General features: G+C 49.3%; 1 protein-coding gene across 5 annotated transcripts in view; it reads right to left on the reverse strand.

Moving 5' to 3' along the window:
• Positions 1–17254, reverse strand: part of CIC (capicua transcriptional repressor) — a 79249-nt gene that overhangs the window by 10312 nt on the left and 51683 nt on the right. For 4 of the 5 annotated variants that reach the window (XM_073570729.1, XM_073570730.1, XM_073570727.1 and 1 more), the window contains exons 3-14: positions 13861–14010; positions 13570–13777; positions 13188–13317; positions 12669–12851; positions 12283–12448; positions 11978–12177; positions 7432–7660; positions 7259–7356; positions 6036–7176; positions 5745–5953; positions 2222–2385; positions 75–259 (exon numbers count right to left, since the gene is read on the reverse strand). In XM_073570729.1, coding sequence (XP_073426830.1) covers positions 75–259; positions 2222–2385; positions 5745–5953; positions 6036–7176; positions 7259–7356; positions 7432–7660; positions 11978–12177; positions 12283–12448; positions 12669–12851; positions 13188–13317; positions 13570–13777; positions 13861–14010 — 3063 coding nt within the window. The remainder of the gene's footprint in view (positions 1–74; positions 260–2221; positions 2386–5744; positions 5954–6035; positions 7177–7258; positions 7357–7431; positions 7661–11977; positions 12178–12282; positions 12449–12668; positions 12852–13187; positions 13318–13569; positions 13778–13860; positions 14011–17254) is intronic. The other variant, XM_073570731.1, reaches the window with a different exon arrangement.

Genomic DNA, 17254 nt, shown 5'->3' on the forward strand with positions numbered 1-17254 from the left:
GCGAATGCCCAGCATTGCTGCTCAGACCCCTTTGTGCAGATGCAGCCCACCTGGGATAGTGTCCTTTCTCTTACCTGCGAGCAGCGGCTGTACAATGGTCTGACCGCTCGGACTTATGGTGGTGAAGCCGAGAGCCATGGAGCCGGCCGCAAGTGTGGTCTGCATACAGGGGGCAGAGCCGGGGGCGGCAGCCTGGGAGTGCGAGCTGGTGGTCACCAGAGGTAGTGCGGGGCCCGCCGCGGAGGGGACGTAAGTGATCCTGGCCGAGAGAGAAGTTTAGCTGAAAAGCAGATCTATGGATTTACTTGGCACCTTTTAACCCCTTTGGGCACATAGGCGTAACTATATTGAGTGCGGAGCTGTGCTCCCTCCACACACTATATTAAATACCCGGTATCAGTCTCTGACAGATGAAAGTGGAGCAGAGTTTTGGCCGTGGCTGTTAACCATTTAGAAGCCTCAGTCTCTGACTGCAGAATTTAATTCACATCAAAGCCGGCGTTGGCTACCATTAGTGCCGCAATCTGAATGCTAAGGTTCGGAGACCACAATTTACACTATATCCTGCAATACTGTGAAATTTAGTATAAGCAAATGGATGATCGCAGGCTCAAGTCCCCAAGGTTGGGGAAAGACAGTATATACACACACACAAAATATATCATAAGTTCCCCTTGGGGACTTGAGCCTATAATCATCCATTCGCTTGTACTAAATACCACAGTATTTGTACCCTTTTTTTTTTTAACCACCTTATCTTCAGTAAAAATATAAAATTTATTTAAATATTTTTTAAAATATTAAAAAAAAAAAACAAAAAAAAACCACACGGTTATAGGTAAAAGTCCCATCAAAATTTAAAATTAACCTGATAAATACTGTTTTCGCTCAAAACACATGTATTTGGGACTAAATATAATTCTTGCAATTCAGTTACATCTAAAAAGAGCTACAAATTTGCCTATAAATATAACCCAGAAGAACAAGCAATGAAACAAAGTCCGAAGTCATATGGTAAAATTACCAAATCTTTATTAACAAACCAGGTAAAGAACAATGTGGCTAAAAAGTGACATGTGAACAAGCAGTAGCGTGATGGTACACAATGCCTAGAGATTTATACTAAAGCAGGTAGAAACCTATACCAGATAGTTAGAATGGTTAAACCTACATTCACAGGGTTATATCATGGGTTGAGTGACCAGCACATTTATTTAAGTATAGGTGAAAGTCCCCAGCTGGCCAGAAAAGCGTAATGGTATATCCCTTATTTTATACCGTTCACATGGATTTTATAAGTTAAACACATACCAGGATAGGGGGGCACTGTGCACCCACGCCGCTGGCCCCCTATCCTGGTATGCGTTTAACCTATTTTATACCGTTCACATGGTTTTTATAAGGGATATACCATTACGCTTTTCTGGCCGGCTGGGGACTTTCACCTATACTTAATATATATGCTGGTCACTCAACCCATGATATAACCCTGTGAATGTAGGCTTAACCATTCTAACTATGTGGTATAGGTTTCTACCTGCTTTAGTATACATCTCATTGTGTACCATCACGCTACTGCTTGTTCACATGTCACTTTTTAGCCACATTGTTCTTTACCTGGTTTGTTAATAAAGATTTGGTAATTTTACCATATGACTTTGGACTTTGTTTCATTGCTTGTTCTTCTGGGTTATATTTATATTTGCAGTGTGTCCTGCACTGTCCTTGTAATGAGCTGACGTGTTCACTCCTTTGATTTTTTTTCAAATATGGTGTTATGGCTTTCCAGCTTTTTGTGCGGTCATAGGTATTTACTAAATTTGCCTATAAGACCATCAGAAGGAGCTCACAGATGGGTTTTCAGTAAACTCATCCTGCAGCTGGAGCACCACAGAGGCTAGAGGTGGCAAACAATGCAAAATATTTAATGAAACCCAATTGCATAAGTTATTTTCAACCTCAATTACAAGCATTTATGAAATTAGAAAAATAAATAATAATAATAATAATAATAATAATAATAATAATAATAATAATAACAGCTCAAAAAGGTGGTAATTCTCCTGCCTGAAAAAGGCAAGCAAGAAATTAGTAAAAAATAAAATAAAATAATAACGATAAAAAGAATGGCATTTACATCTGATTTCTTCAGCAGCTTTCCTACAAGAGCCACCTGCTATATATGAGGCCGAGAACAAGAATAATTGTTTGCTGCATTTACCGGGTAGACGGTAAAATGACTTTCTGTGGTTGAGAAGTCGTTGCCACAACCGTCGCCATGGTGACGGGAATTGCGCTCTGGAGTGTTGAATTAACCGAGGGCACTAAGGCACTCTGGGAAGGGACTGGCGGCTGCACCATAGACATCGGAGTGATTTGAATGATCTGCAAGGTGATAGGAGAATATTATTATTATTTCTTTATATAGCGCCATTAATTCCATGGTGCTGTACATGACAAGGGGGTTAAATACAAAGTTATAGATATCGTTAACAGGAAACAAATTTACAATGACAGACTGGTACAGAGGGGAGGGGACCCTGTCCTTGCGGCCTTACATTCTACGGGATAGTGGGGAAGAGACAGAAGGTCAGGGGTGCAGCAGCTCTGGTGGTGATGAGGCGGTAGCTCAGGCAATGGTGAGGCGGCAGAATGTTTATTGCAGGCTGTAAGCTTTCCTGAAAAGATGGGTTTTCAGGTTCCGTTTGAAGGATCCGAGGGTGGTGGATAATCGGACGTGTTGAGGCATGGTATTCCAGAGGATATTCGGGAGAAATCTTGGAGGCGGTTGTGTGAGGAACGAATAAGTGTGGAGGAGAGTAGGAGGTCTTGGGAGGATCGAAGAGTACGTGAGGGAAGATATTGGGAGATTAGTTCAGAGATATAGGGAGGGGAAAGGTTGTGGATGGCTTTGTCGGTCAGTCTTAGTAGTTTGAACTGGATTCGTTGGAGAATTGGGAGCCAATGGAGGGATTTGCAGAGGGGAGAGACAGGGGAGTAAGCGAGGAGAGAGGTGGATTAGTCGGGCAGCAGAATTGAGGACAGACTGGAGTGGTGCAAGAGAGTTAGCAGGGAGGCCACAGAGGAGGGTGTTGCAGTAGTCAAGGCAGGAGATGATGAGGGCATGTACAAGAGTTTTAGTAGATTGAGGACTGAGGAAGGGACGGATTCTGGAAATATTTTTGAGTTGGAAGCAACAGGAGGTGGCAAAAGATTGGACGTGCGGTTTGAAGGACAGGGCAGAGTCGAGAGTTACTCCGAGGCAGCGGATTTCAGGTGCGGGAGAGCGCATGATGCCATTTACCATAACAGATAGATCGGGTAGGGAAGATACGTGAGATTGGAGGAAAGATAATGAGTTCAGTTTTGTCTACGTTGAGTTTTAGGAAGCGAGAGGTAAAAAAGGAGGATATGGCTGATAGACACTCCGGGATTCTAGACAGCAGAGAGGTGACATATGGGCCAGAGAGGTAGATCTGAGTGTCATCTGCATACAGGTGGTACTGGAAGCCATGGGACTTTACGAGTTGTCCTAGGCCAGGAGTATAGATGGAAAAAAGTAGGGGCCCCAGGACGGAGCCTTGGGGGACTCCAGCAGAGAGGTGGCGGGATGAGGAGGTAGTGTGGGAGTGGGAGACGCTGAATGTGCGGTCAGAAAGGTATGAGGCAATCCAGGATAGGGTAAGTTCTTTGATGCCAAGGGAAGAAAGAATCTGTAGCAGTAGGCAGTGGTCAACTGTGTCAAGGGCAGAGGACAGGTCAAGAAGGAGGAGGATGGAGAACTGTCTGTTAGCTTTGGCTGTAAGTCATTAGTAATTTTGGTCAGGGCAGTTTCAGTGGAGTGGTGAGGGCGGAAGCCAGATTGCAGGATATCAAGGAGTTAGATGAGAGATGGGAGGAAAGTTGAGCATGGACATGCTTTTCAAGGAGTTTGGAAGCAAATGGGAGCAGTGATATGGGGCGATAGCTGGGCATAGCAGTTGGGTCAAGGTTTGATTTTTTTGAGGATGGGTGTTATGGTGGCATGTTTGAAGGCAGAGGGGAAGGTACCAGGAAGTTAGGGATAGGTTGAAGAGATGGGTTAGGGCTGGAATGATCATGTTAGTGAGGTAGGGGAGCAGGTGGGAAGGGATGGGGTCAAGTGAACAGGTGGTGAGGCGTGATTTGGAAAGGAGATGAGTAAGCTCTCCTTCAGTGATGTTGGAGAGGGAGGTTATTAGGGAAGGGCAGAGGTCTGGTATGTGGAGCGGTTGGTGTGGTGGAACTGTAAAGGTTTGCCTTGTTTGGTCAATCTTGTTTTTGAAGTAGGTGGCAAAGTCCTCAGCAGAGATGAAGGGAGTTGGAGGTGGCAGTAGTGGGCGGAGGAGAGAATAGAATGTGCTGAACAGTTGTTTTGGGTTGTGGGATAGTGAAGATACAAGGTTTGTGAAATATGTCTGTTTAGCAGATGTGAGGGCTGATTTAAAGGCAAGTGTAGCTTGTTTGAAAGCAGTGAAGTCGTCTGGCAGGCGTGTTTTCTTCCAACGCCGCTCTGCGACCCTGGATGCTTGTCGAAGTTTTTTGGTGAGGTTGTTGTGCCAGGGTTGCCTATTCGTTTGTCGCACTATGCCATGCATGAGAGGAGCGACTGAGTCTATGGCTGATGTGAGGGTGGCGTTGTAGAAAGCGGTGGCACTGTCCGTGTTGTGGAGTGAAGATATGGAGGACAGAGGTAGAAGAGTCTGAGAGTCTGTGAATGTCTAGGTGTGCGAGGATGTGCTAGTGGCAGGTGAGAAGGACAAGGATGAGAAGGTGAGTAGATGGTGGTCAGATAGGGAGAAGGGAGAGGTTGTGAGATTAGATAGGGAACAGAGGCGGGTGAAGATGAGGTCTAATGTATGTCCATCTGTGTGGGTGGCTGTGGAGGACCACTGAGTAAGTCCAAAGGATGAGGTAAGTGACAGGAGTTTGGAGGCTGCTGGTTGGTGGGTGTCAATGGGGATGTTGAAGTCCCCCATGATGATGGTGGGGATGTCAGCAGAGAGAAAGTGGAGGAGCCAGGTGGAAATTGGTCAATGAAGGTAGTGGCTGAGCCCTGTGGTCGGTATATGACAGCCATTTGGAGATTAGAGGGAGAGTAGATATGGACAGAGTGAACCTCGAAAGAAGGGAGGATAAGGGAGGGTGGGGGTTGGATAGGGTTGAAGGAGCAGTTTTTAGAGAGGAGGAAACCCACTCCTCCACCATGTCTGTTGCCAGGGCGACGAGTGTGGGTAAAGTGGAGGCCGCCATAACTCAGTGCGGCTGGGGAGGCCGTGTCAGGGGGTGTCAGCCAGGTCTCAGTGAGGGCCAGGAAGGAAAGGTTGCGGGAGGTAAAGAGGTCGTGGATCACGTGGAGCTTGTTGCAGATGGAGCAAGCATTCCAAAGTGCTCCAGAAAGAGGGTGCGGGAGGGAGGGGGTCAGTGGCACAGGTTTTAAGTGTGAGGGATTGCGGTAGTTTCTCCTAGTCTGAGAAAGATAGGGGTGAATAGAAATGAGATGGGACACAAGTCATCGAAATACAAGTTCATATAGCAGGTTCAAGTGCCCGACGCTGCAAGATCCCAGTGAGTGAGGGTACACCACACTGGATCAGCGCAGGGATACTTCTGTTGCGCTCTGTCTGCGGCTGTGCTTCTATCCCACTCTCCTGTCTGCAGCTGCAGACAGGAGAGAGGGCTGAGAGCGCACTATGTTGCTTGGCTCCGGATTTTCTGCTGTGTACCTTATTGGTTGGTTGAGCACCGTTCTGCACTGGGAAAGGAGACGTTACTAGTGGTAGCTGCGTTGCAGGGTTGGACCGCACAGTCATATGAGGTGCGGTCACAGGAACCAGCATCTTGCCCTGGACAGGAGTACTGGGTGCCAGGATTCCCGGAGCGGGCAGCAGCTGCGCACAACTCCCTGGTGAAGGGGCTGGAGAAACAGACTGGGCTGTGAATGAAGAGAAACATAATCAAGGGACTGAAGACACAGAAAATAAAAATTAACGGGAAGAGCCGTAATGGCGTCTTACCTTTGCCACCCGCTGAAACAATACCCAGTGACGGGCTGGCAGCAGGGCCAGGCTGGACGATTGGGACAGCTTGAGGGGTGGCGATCACTTTTGTATTTCCAGGTGGAAGTGTGAACTGGATGCCCCCCGGTAACTGCTGGGGTATGGTGGGCAGGATATACTGCAGTTGGGTGATGCCGCCCCGCTTGTTTGCTGCTGCAGGAAGCAGTTGCTGTGGCTGGAGGATTCCTAGCGGCACGGCTCCATTCGGACTACCTGTAGAATTCTGGGTAATAAACTGCAGAGCCGTGACTGGAGCATGCCCGGTACCGTTTCCAGAACTGGGACCGGGCTGCCCATAGCTAGGTGCCCCTACCAGGAGGTTAGTCACTAGCCCACCAGCCGGTTTTCCTTGTGGAAGTGGGGAAGATGCTGGAGACGTCAATTGCTGCACTGGTTTTCGGTCATGGGCATACACTACTCCGATGCCCACAGGGGAACCAGGTATGCGCCCATCACATAGCTCGCTGCTGCGGCTTACCGGCTTGCTGGCTATGGGCACCGGTGTGCTGCTTACTGGTTTCACCACATTAGTCACCTCTGTGGATGCCTGTTTGAAGCCTTGGGGAATGACCCCGAGTCCCTGTGGTCCTGACACCAGTACAGTCCCTAATGTGGGTACGATGGAGCGGCCTTCCAGGGTCCCCCGCTGCAGATCGTAGGGTCTGGACACTGAAGAATACATGGTGCTTGAGGGGTTGGGGGAAGGGAAACTGGGCAGGACGAGAGTTTGGGGTGCACTCAGTGAGATGACGGACTGAGTGGTGTACTGACTGACAGGAGGGGCTGCCTCTCCTAAAACCTTCTTCCCCCCGCTTTCAGAGACGCGCTTCCTCTTGTAGCTGGCCGCTGGGTCCACCATGGTAAAACGCACTTCTGGTGGTCTTTTCGCTTGGTGCTGGCTGGGCTGACGAGGAGGAGGTTTGGCTGGAGGAGGTGGGGGGTATCCACGAGGGAAAGCGGCTTGTGGATGATCGCTGGGCTTGGGCGACTGAACCATACTGACTGGCCTATCAGATTTCAAGTCATCGGATGAAAGTGGAAAGTTCCCGGACAGGGAGGCGGAACGAATAACTGGCGAGAAGACCCCTTGTGGGGGACCCTAGAGAAACAGCAATGATGGAGTTAAACTGCAGTAATCTAACAGTGAAGGATTTGGGGGCAAATACCTTTGTGCGACTCACCTTGCCTTCTGCCTCGTCTCCAGATACGCCCTCACTGTCGCTGTCTGTGACTCGTTCCTTACATTTCAGGTCTATGTCCGCACAGCCAAATCCGTCGTCTGCCGGGGAGGAGATATATTAGGGAATGAGGTGGAGAAATCGGAAAAGTAATGAGACATTGGCAAGGAACTCACCAATGACATCATCGTCCCCTTCTTCCTCGCAGATGACCATTCTCTCCTCGTCGCTGGTCATGTCCTCACTGGCAGTGCGTGGCGGGCGGTAAGGTCCCGGAAGGGTCGGACAGGCGCGGGACGTCGGGCAGACAGAGCTCTCGCTGTGTGTAGGCATTGGGAACGCTGTGGGCTCTGGGCCGCCAAACGTGGCCTTCTGGTTAGAATATGGAGAACGACTTGAGCACATCTGTGAATAATGGCCATCGTTGCAGTATATCACTACACGTATGGACTCCACTCATGTGCAAGTAAAAGTTCTGCAACTTTACAATATAAGTCATCTTTCAATTTCTAAAATTGTTTTTATAATCTCTGCTTCGGGTCAGTGAATGGAAATGTTGCATATAGACATCGCCTTAAAAGTTAATACTAGCAGGTTTACGGTAGTTACCCATGTTTCTAGCAGATATAGATATACATAGACATAGATAAAGAGATACAGTTTTGCTCAAAAGTTTACATACCCCGGCAGAATTTTTGCTTTCTTGGCCTTTTTTCAGAGAATATGAATGATAACAGCAAACCTTTTTCTCCACTCATGGTAAGTGGCTGGGTGAAGCCATTTATTGTCAAACTACTGTGTTTTCTTTTTTTTAAATCATAAATGACAACCCAAAACATCCAAATGACCCAGATAAAAAGTTCACATACCCTATTTATTAATACCGTGTATTGCCCCCTCTAACATCAATGACCGCTTGAAGTCTTTTGTGGTAGTTGTTCATGAGGTTATTTTCTCAGATGGTAAAGCTGTCGGCTCTTCTTGGCAAAAAGCCTCCAGTTCCTGTAAATTCCTGGGCTGTCTAGCATGAACTGGATGCTTGAGATGTCCACAGTGTGGCTCCATGATGTTGAGGTCAAGAGACTGAGATAGCCACTCCAGAACCTTCACTTTGTATTGATGTAGCCAATGACAGGTCGACTTGGCCTTGTGCTTTGGATCGCTGTCATGTTGGAACCTCCAAGTAGGTCCCATGTGCAGCTTCCAGGCTGACGAATGCAAATTTGTCTCCAATATTTACTGATAACGTGCTGCATTCAACTTTCCTTCAACTTTGACCAAGTTTCCTGTGCCTTTGTAGCTCGCACATCCTCAAAACATCAGTGATCCACCTCCGTGCTTTACAGTAGCAATGGTGTTCCTTTCATCATAGGCCTCGTTGACCTCTCTCCAAATGTAACGTATATTGTTGTGAGTTCATTCTCCCCTTCACCTTTGATGTCTGATGAACTCCCTCTGCTGGTGAAGAGAGGTAGTGAAATTGATTGGGATGGGAAGAACTTGTCATCTGAACAGGCGGAGTGCGATTGGACATCTGGAATTTCTGAGTGGATATAAGGCAGCCGACGCCCTGCAGGGCTGCTGGTGATCCTTTCTGCTCTGAGCTCTTGCATCCAGCTTTGTTCCTGTCTACTAAAAGCTAAGTTTTTGCCCTGCTATTATTCCATGAGATTTTGTCTGGTTTCCTTAGTGTTTGTATTCAGCCAGTCCTGGATGTGACTGGCTGAATTCCATTTTTGTCTCTGATCAGTTGATCTCTTTGCTCTGTTTTCAGATTATACCCGAGTGCTGATATAGTGATTTTGAAGTCTAGCGACTTCAGGGCCTTTTTCCCTATCAGACGGTTGGGACATTTTTGGTAGGGTTTTTTGCGGATTGCAGCCAGCATCTTTTCTGTCCTGTCTTATCTTGTTAGTTGGGCCCCATCATTTGCTCAGCCTGTCTTTCTGTCTGTGTTTGTGTTTTCATCTGTTTTTCACCGACAATACATGTTGGGGGCTGTCTATTGCTTTGGGGTCTGCTCTGGGGCAGTTTAGATTTCTCCTTTCCTTCTTTAGGCTTATGTAGTTCTCCGGCTGTGACGAGGGGTCTAGGGCACCGTAGGAACCCCCCCACGGCTACTGTTAGTTGTGCTGTATAGGATCAGGGGTCTGCAATCCGATAGCTACCAACCTCTCCGGTTTTCTGGACTTAGCTTGTATTTTTGTTTTCTCCTCCTCCGGTGACTCATTCATAACAGTATATGGTTGTGGCCAAAAAGTTCAATTTTGGTCTCATCGCTCCAAATTACCTTGTTCCAGAAATTTAGAGGCTTGTTTCTGTGATGTTTTGTGCATTGTAGGCGAGATACTTTGGCATTTGCGCAGTAATGGCTTTCTTCTGGTGACTCGACCATGCAGACCATTTTTCTTCAAGGGCCTCCTTATTGTGCATCTTGAAACAGCCACACCAATAGTTTTCAGAGTCCAGAATTTCAGCTGATGTTATTTGTGGGTTTTTCTTTGCATCCCGAACAAACTTTCCTGGCAGTTGGGAACAAAATTTTTGTTGGTCTACCTGACTGTGGCTTTGTTTTTACAGAGCCCCTGATTTTCCATTTGTTAATCACAGTTTGGACACTGCGGACTGGCATTATCAATTCCTTGGATATCTTTTTGTATCCCTTTCCTGTTTTATACAGTTCAACTACTTTTTCCCGTAGATCCGTTGACAATTCTTTTGCTTTCCCCATGACTCCCAATCCAGAAATGTCAGTGGCTGGATGAAAGATGCAAATCAGTCTGGATCCTAGAAATTCACTCAGCTTTTATGCACACATACACTGATTACAAGCCAAAAGGTCCCAAGTGAGGATGTTGCCTTTAGTAGACAGTCAAACACATTTGTATCAACTTCTGTGCATGTTATCAGGCCAAAATCACCAGGGTATGTAAACTTTTGATCATGGTCATTTGGATGTTTTGGGTTGTCATTATTATTTAAAAAACAGAAAACACAGTAGTTTGACAATAAATGGCGTCACCCAACCACTAACCATGAGTTAAGAAAAAGTGTTGGTGCTGTCATTCATATTCTCTTAAAAAAGACCAAGAAAGTAAAGATTCCGCCGGGGTATGTAAACTTTTGAGCAAAACTATATATTTATTTTATATGCTATTTTTGGACATATCTCCTTCCCCCTCTGGCAGCTGACAATGAAATTCCTTCATACTTCCTCTGTAGAAGACGACTTTTCAGATCTACTGCCAATTAATGCAATGGGCTCTGGACAAGATCAGTCTCATTCCACCTCTGGCAGCTGACAATATAAATCCTTTTTTCCCCCTTACAGAAGGAGTATTTTCAACTAACTTCCAAGTAATGCTGGGGGACACTGACAGGGCCAGTCTTCTTCCTTCCACCTCTGGAAGCTGTCCATATAACCCCAACAAAATGTTGCTATACAATGCAAATGGGTCTAGACAGGATCAGTATCCTTTCCCCTCTGGTAGCTGATAACATTTTTAGCTTTAGAGCCAGGCATCCGTAGATCTACTCCTTTCCTAACAGGCAGGAAGAAAGACATTCCTATTGGCCGCCCGGCAGTGATCCGAGGACCATTATGCAGAGGCCCCAACTAGGTGACTGATTATGTTTGAGCACCAGGTGGCACCTTATTCAATGCTCTCTGGTTAATGGACGTGATCGCCTGAGCTCCAGACAGGTTACATTTTAACAAGAACAATCAGACCCAGACACTACACTTGCATCTGGGACTCAGGACAGCATGTACTGCAGAGAGGGGGCAGTAACCTTAATAATCACAGGCTATCAACCTCTACTGGGCCAGACAGTTTGCACACTTTCTACCCCGATTTTCTAATCTCCTGCAGTGGCAGTCTTATTTACTGTAAAAGCAGAGAAGTGGTGAATGTAAGAGTGGCCTTTAGCAGAAGTTGCTTAGATATTTTTTTCATCTAATATTTAGCCAGAAAAACTCTTTAAAAAGGCGTCACACGACTCATCAAGTTATCTGATATAGTATAGCACAGCACTGAAAAAATTCTGCGTAACCTGTATTTTTCCTTAAAGCCCTGTGGGTGGATCTACGCAAGTGATTGACAGTTTATGAATGCATACAGTGGAGGCAGTCAAGCGCCAAGTAAGACCGCCCACTGGACTCCTAAACGTACAATCAGCAGTGATGTAAATGAATACTAGAGTTTAGCAAAAAAATTGAAAGACTATGGCCGTCACGTCGCTTGATCATGAGACGATTGACCCGGGGGGGGGGGGGGGGTCACATCACCAGACCAAGGCCTGGGTTGGGGTCATGTCGCTAGACCATGATTGCGGGATCAGATTGACAGGCTTTGCAATGTCATTATGTTGAGGCATGACACATGTTGGTCCCCTCAACGTCATAAGAGATGCAGGGATGGGGATATTGCAGGGGATTCACAAAGCTCTGGTAGCCACAGTCTACTGACGTGACACCCTTGCCATGGTCCTGCCAGCAGATCAGAGTGCATGTACAATGAGACAGATTCCCTTTTACAGTTGGCTTTAATGAGTTGCGGGTACTCTTTGAGCTCTCCCCATTGCTTCCTGTTCTGGTTCCATATACAGTGTAATATAAATATGCATTTATGTAGCCTCATATGTCCCAGTTCCTGACCGGTCAGAGGAATTTTCCACAGAAATTCACCCTATATGAGTTCCTTGGCAATGTCGGCGGTGTACCTGCTTCAGCTCCTGCAGGGCCTGGCTGTCCTCCCGATGCTCCATGCTCTGCACGGCGCTGTGGGAGAACGCCCGGGGACGAGAAAGTTGGGTTGCTGCAGTGGAGGTAGTGGGTAAGCGATCCCCGGTTGGAATAGTAGATGAAGGAGCCCCAAGCTTGGATTCCAGCATCAGACCAGACGGAGCAATATCTGAGGAAACTTAATAAATGGACAAAAAAAAAAAAAAATTAAATAAGATTTACTTATGTGTTGAGCTGACACATATAGATAGGGGCAGAATGCCGATAAGAGGGGTGGTCTCACCTCCTGGGGCGGCCGTGGTGCCAGTCTCAGACATACTCCTCTCCCTCATCTCTTTGGGCACACCCCAGGGACCGGGCATCACCTGTTTAACATCTGAGCTGGACTTCTTACGGTCTTTGTTGCACCACTTCCAGTCGGGGTGCGCCTTGAAATGTGCTTCCTTCACCTGGTAGAGAAGATCCGGGTAATGCTAGTGACCGTGCAAATATCGGGGTGTACCCCACCGTTGTCTCAATTCAGCCCCAACAATCACAACAGCAAGATATCACATAATGATGACCTATCCTGCAGACTGGCCATAAATTGGACAACCCCTTTAAGGTGGTGTACCCAACATGGTGACATCACCACCCATTACAATAATCAGTTTGCCCCCTTATGGGTACCTGGAAGGCTAGGTCATGATACTTCTGCTTCTCCTTGGTTCCCAGCGCATACCACCACTCTCCCAGGATCTTGCTGACAGTGCGGTTGTCCTGATTCGGGTGGCGCTGGTGAACCAGGGCCCGGTGACGCTTACTGAAGATCATGAAGGCGTTCATGGGACGGCGAATGTGATCCTTCTCCCTCTGTACAAAAAAATAAATAAAACAAAGGACCACGTATAAGGCCCGGGTCACACATGCGAGAAACTCGGACGAGTCTCGCACGTCAATAACCGGCACTGCCGACACTCGGGAGCGATGTATTTCTATGCAGCCGCACGCTCCGCTCCCGAGTGCGGGCGGCAGTGCCGGGTATTGACGTGCGAGACTCGTCCGAGTTTCACGCATGTGTGACCCTGGCCTTAAAGGGGTATCCAAACCACCCATCTGATAGAATACTGAATAGCTGGGGACACTGAAGAGGTAGGTGCAAGGCTGAGCCTCCCCACTTTACTGTCACCAGAATTTTCCAAGGGTTACCTTGTTAGGGCTTCGTCCGTCCTTCTCGGAGGAAGAATCTCGTTCCTTGGGGAGGGCACTGAGAGACTGGGTCCGGCGTTTCCCACAATGCACCTGGAGAGGGATCTCAGAGGGACCGATCGTAAAGAACCTGCAAGGAAATAGAGCACAGATGAAAACTATTCCAATGTGCCGAAATCCAGAGCTGTAGCTGAGCGGACGGGGCCGGCACAGCTGAGCGGACGGGGCCGGCACAGCTGAGCGGACGGGGCCGGCACAGCTGAGCGGACGGGGCCGGCACAGCTGAGCGGACGGGGCCGGCACAGCTGAGCGGACGGGGCCGGCACAGCTGAGCGGACGGGGCCGGCACAGCTGATGTCTGCATGGTTAGTGCCCTACTCACGGGTCATCGTGGTCGCTCTCTGTCTCGCTATCAGCCCTCCGGTCGGTGATAGTGACTTGTGTGGTGACCTCTTGGTGCTGGGACTGTCTCACAGGCTCCTCATTGGGTAGTTGGGGCGCTGTATCGGTCAGGGTCACTCCGCACCGCTCATCTTCTGCTCTTGGCACAGGGACAGTCTCGTTTGCCACCGATGCAGATTCAGGAGGCTCTGAAGGAGCAGAGTAAAATTAACCCTTCATATTAAACTCGCCAACGTAGTGTGTGGGCACATAAGTACAGGACGTAACGTACCTTTGCTCTGGCTGGAGGCCCCGGGGTGATTGACCGGCTGCTGGCCCTCGGTGGGCTGGACAGAAGAGTCTGGTTGGCTTGGGGCCAAAAACGGGACTAGAGAATGCCAGGGAAAGACGGCAACGGACCGCGGCTCCACGTTAGTCCAGACTAGGAGAAAGAAGAAACAAGATTAATATCTCTGATCATCACGATTTATAAAATCTCTGCCTCCAGATACAATTCCATTCACTGACAGGAAGCAGAGATTTAACAAAGATGTGCCGAACTTTTATCTATGCAATACAGAAGCTTTTTGATGTCCATTACCACCGTCCCCCAGATATTTGACTGGGTAGTGGGGCCCCTGTGGCAGTGACCGGCCCCTGCTGACGCAGTATGTAGCAGAGCTGGGCGCGCACTCTAGATTCAGGAAGGTCTCCTTTTGTTCTCGTTCCTGTTTTCTCAGACTCGCTGTGACCTTCCGTACAACCTCAGAGCGGCCACAAACAATGCGAGACGTAGAGGGAGGAGAGACGGCCAAGGGGGGGGGGGGGGCACATTCAAGCTGGGGTTTAAAGGGGGACACTAGATTTATAGCAGCAGCCACCAGTGCATGTCCAGTGGATTGATGGATAATGAATCTGACCCTGCCGGGAAAAACGGAAGGATCATCATGGAGAATTGCCGACTGGAATCTCATGAATCAAGAGGCTCAGGCTGAACAGATTATGCAGAACCTCTTTAAAAATTCCGGCGGCAGAAGAAACACCAAACACCCTGAACTTTGTGGTGCACAACTTTACTTAAAGGGACTTTCAATGGAAATAAAACGTCTCATGCCTTAACATCCCTTTCCCCATAGGGAATCTTCTGTCACTGCAGGATACATGTACGCCACACGTGTACCCTGCCAAAACAAGATGACAGCGGTACACACAAGCTGTCTGCTATGCACTGTGCCAGCACGCGAGGCGTGATCCGCACCGACACTACGGGAAGCCAGAGTGCATGTGTCTGCCTTCCTGCTGAGGAATACTATCACCTGAATGGCTGATAGCAGCAAGCAGTAGATAACTCTCCAGCAGCAGTCAGTGTATTCAGGGGAGAATCATTTAGGTTGCCGTCCCTTTAAGTGATTTGACGGGAGGCGATCATCTTTCATCTTGGTGACCCTGTTGCCAATACCATCCCCCTATGGATAAGCCGATGTCTCTGCCAACCGCATCAACCATAGAAAATGCATAGGTACACAGGAAAGCTGCCCGACTCCTTACTGGGCAGCAAGGTCAAGCATTACCCATCACCTATATACCTGCATGCCAAGCGCAGCAGATACAGTACACTACCCCACCATGCAATAGGGAAAAAAAAAAGGAACAGATGCGGTTAATTAACTCATTGATCAGACTGGAGCTCACTGACTGCGTCAACATCCAGATCCAGTGCCCCGCTGCCAGCTCTGCAATCTCCTGGTTTAGAAGCGCCTCTTAATTAAATCCTTTACTACCAGGGGTTGGACCAGTGAGCAAAAAAATGTGTCAGGGAGGTGCGGGGGGGCTGCTGCACTAAGCGGAGTCCTCCCACTCGCTCCCCACTGCCCCTACACACCACACACACACAAACCTGACCCAGATCTACAAATGCCAGCATGTCGCTACTACACTGAGCGGGCACTGCCCATCACCAGGGGACAGAGGGAAGAGGACACCTGTAGAGCAGGGAACTAACCGAACATGCTGAGGCCGCGGGTATTGGGCGTCTTCTCGGAGAACATGCTGGGCACAGGTTGGTCACGATGCCCTGGGAGCAGTCACGGACATCTCCTGGGTGCCTGTGCCATGTTCTCACATAGCCTGCAGGTCCGGGGGGCACAACGCAGGAGAACAGGGCACGGGTGATGCTGGCAGAGGGACGATGCTGCTGCGGTGTAGTGTGCCCTCTCCAGGAGCCACGAGGGGCAGCGCAGGAAAACAATAACAAATGTGTAGAAGAGCTGCCAGAGAGGAGGGGCTGGGCTGCCACCTTCACATTACAGCGCCACACGGCAGCCACCGGGCATCCCCCATCACCTGCTGCTCCGGGTGTACAGAACTGGGCAGCCCCGATCCAGGCCTCCCTCTCTTCCAGGAAGTGTCTCTTTCTGGAGGTCTCCCTCCTTCAGGCTGTCCCTGATATCAGGAGGTCTCACTCTCGTTCTGCCACACTGGCCTGATGGCGGGCTCTCTCTCAGCAAGTCTGTCTCTTTCAGGATGTCAGCTGTTTTTGATCTCCCTGTTGTTGGCCGCGTCTCTCCTGGTCACTCACAGTTCTGAAAGGTGTCTCGCTCACTCTCTTCTGGAATGTCTCACTCCCACATGTCGGAGGTGTACCCCTCCTTTCTCTGCCAGTTGTCGGAGGTGTACCCCTTTTTTTCTCTTGGCTGTCAGATCTTTCTTATCTCCCACTTGTTGGACTGTCTCGGTTGTCGGAGCCGTTCTCCGCTCCCTCGGTTGTCGGAGCAGCTCTCTCTCGGTTGTCGGAGCAGCTCTCTCTCGGTTGTCGGAGCAGCTCTCCTCTCTCTCGGTTGTCGGAGCAGCTCTCCTCTCTCTCGGTTGTCGGAGCAGCTCTCCTCTCTCTCGGTTGTCGGAGCAGCTCTCCTCTCTCTCGGTTGTCGGAGCAGCTCTCCTCTCTCTCGGTTGTCGGAGCAGCTCTCCTCTCTCTCGGTTGTCGGAGCCGCTCTCCTCTCTCTCGGTTGTCGGAGCCGCTCTCCTCTCCCTCGGTTGTCGGAGCCGTTCTCCTCTCCCTCGGTTGTCGGAGCCGTTCTCCTCTCCCTCGGTTGTCGGAGCCGTTCTCCTCTCCCTCGGTTGTCGGAGCCGTTCTCCTCTCCCTCGGTTGTCGGAGCCGTTCTCCTCTCCCTCGGTTGTCGGAGCCGTTCTCCTCTCCCTCGGTTGTCGGAGCCGTTCTCCTCTCCCTCGGTTGTCGGAGCAGCTTTCCTCTCTCTCGGTTGTCGGAGCAGTTTTCCTCTCTCTCGGTTGTCGGAGCCGTTCTCCTCTCCCTCGGTTGTCGGAGCAGCTTTCCTCTCTCTCGGTTGTCGGAGCAGCTTTCCTCTCCCTCGGTTGTCGGAGCAGCTTTCCTCTCCCTCGGTTGTCGGAGCAGCTTTCCTCTCTCTCGGTTGTCGGAGCAGCTTTCCTCTCTCTCGGTTGTCGGAGCAGCTTTCCTCTCTCTCGGTTGTCGGAGCAGCTTTCCTCTCTCTCGGTTGTCGGAGCAGCTTTCCTCTCTCTCGGTTGTCGGAGCCGTTCTCCTCTCCCTCGGTTGTCGGAGCCGTTCTCCTCTCCCTCGGTTGTCGGAACAGTTTTCCTCTCTCTCGGTTGTCGGAGGTCCCTCTCCAGCCGGCCCGCGGAGTGATGAGTGCCGCCTTGCGCAGCTCGGATGC

The sequence above is a fragment of the Dendrobates tinctorius genome, unplaced genomic scaffold, assembly GCF_039654945.1.
Source record: "Dendrobates tinctorius isolate UK_male_01 unplaced genomic scaffold, ASM3965494v1 ptg000028l, whole genome shotgun sequence".
Taxonomy (NCBI): Eukaryota; Metazoa; Chordata; class Amphibia; order Anura; family Dendrobatidae; genus Dendrobates; species Dendrobates tinctorius.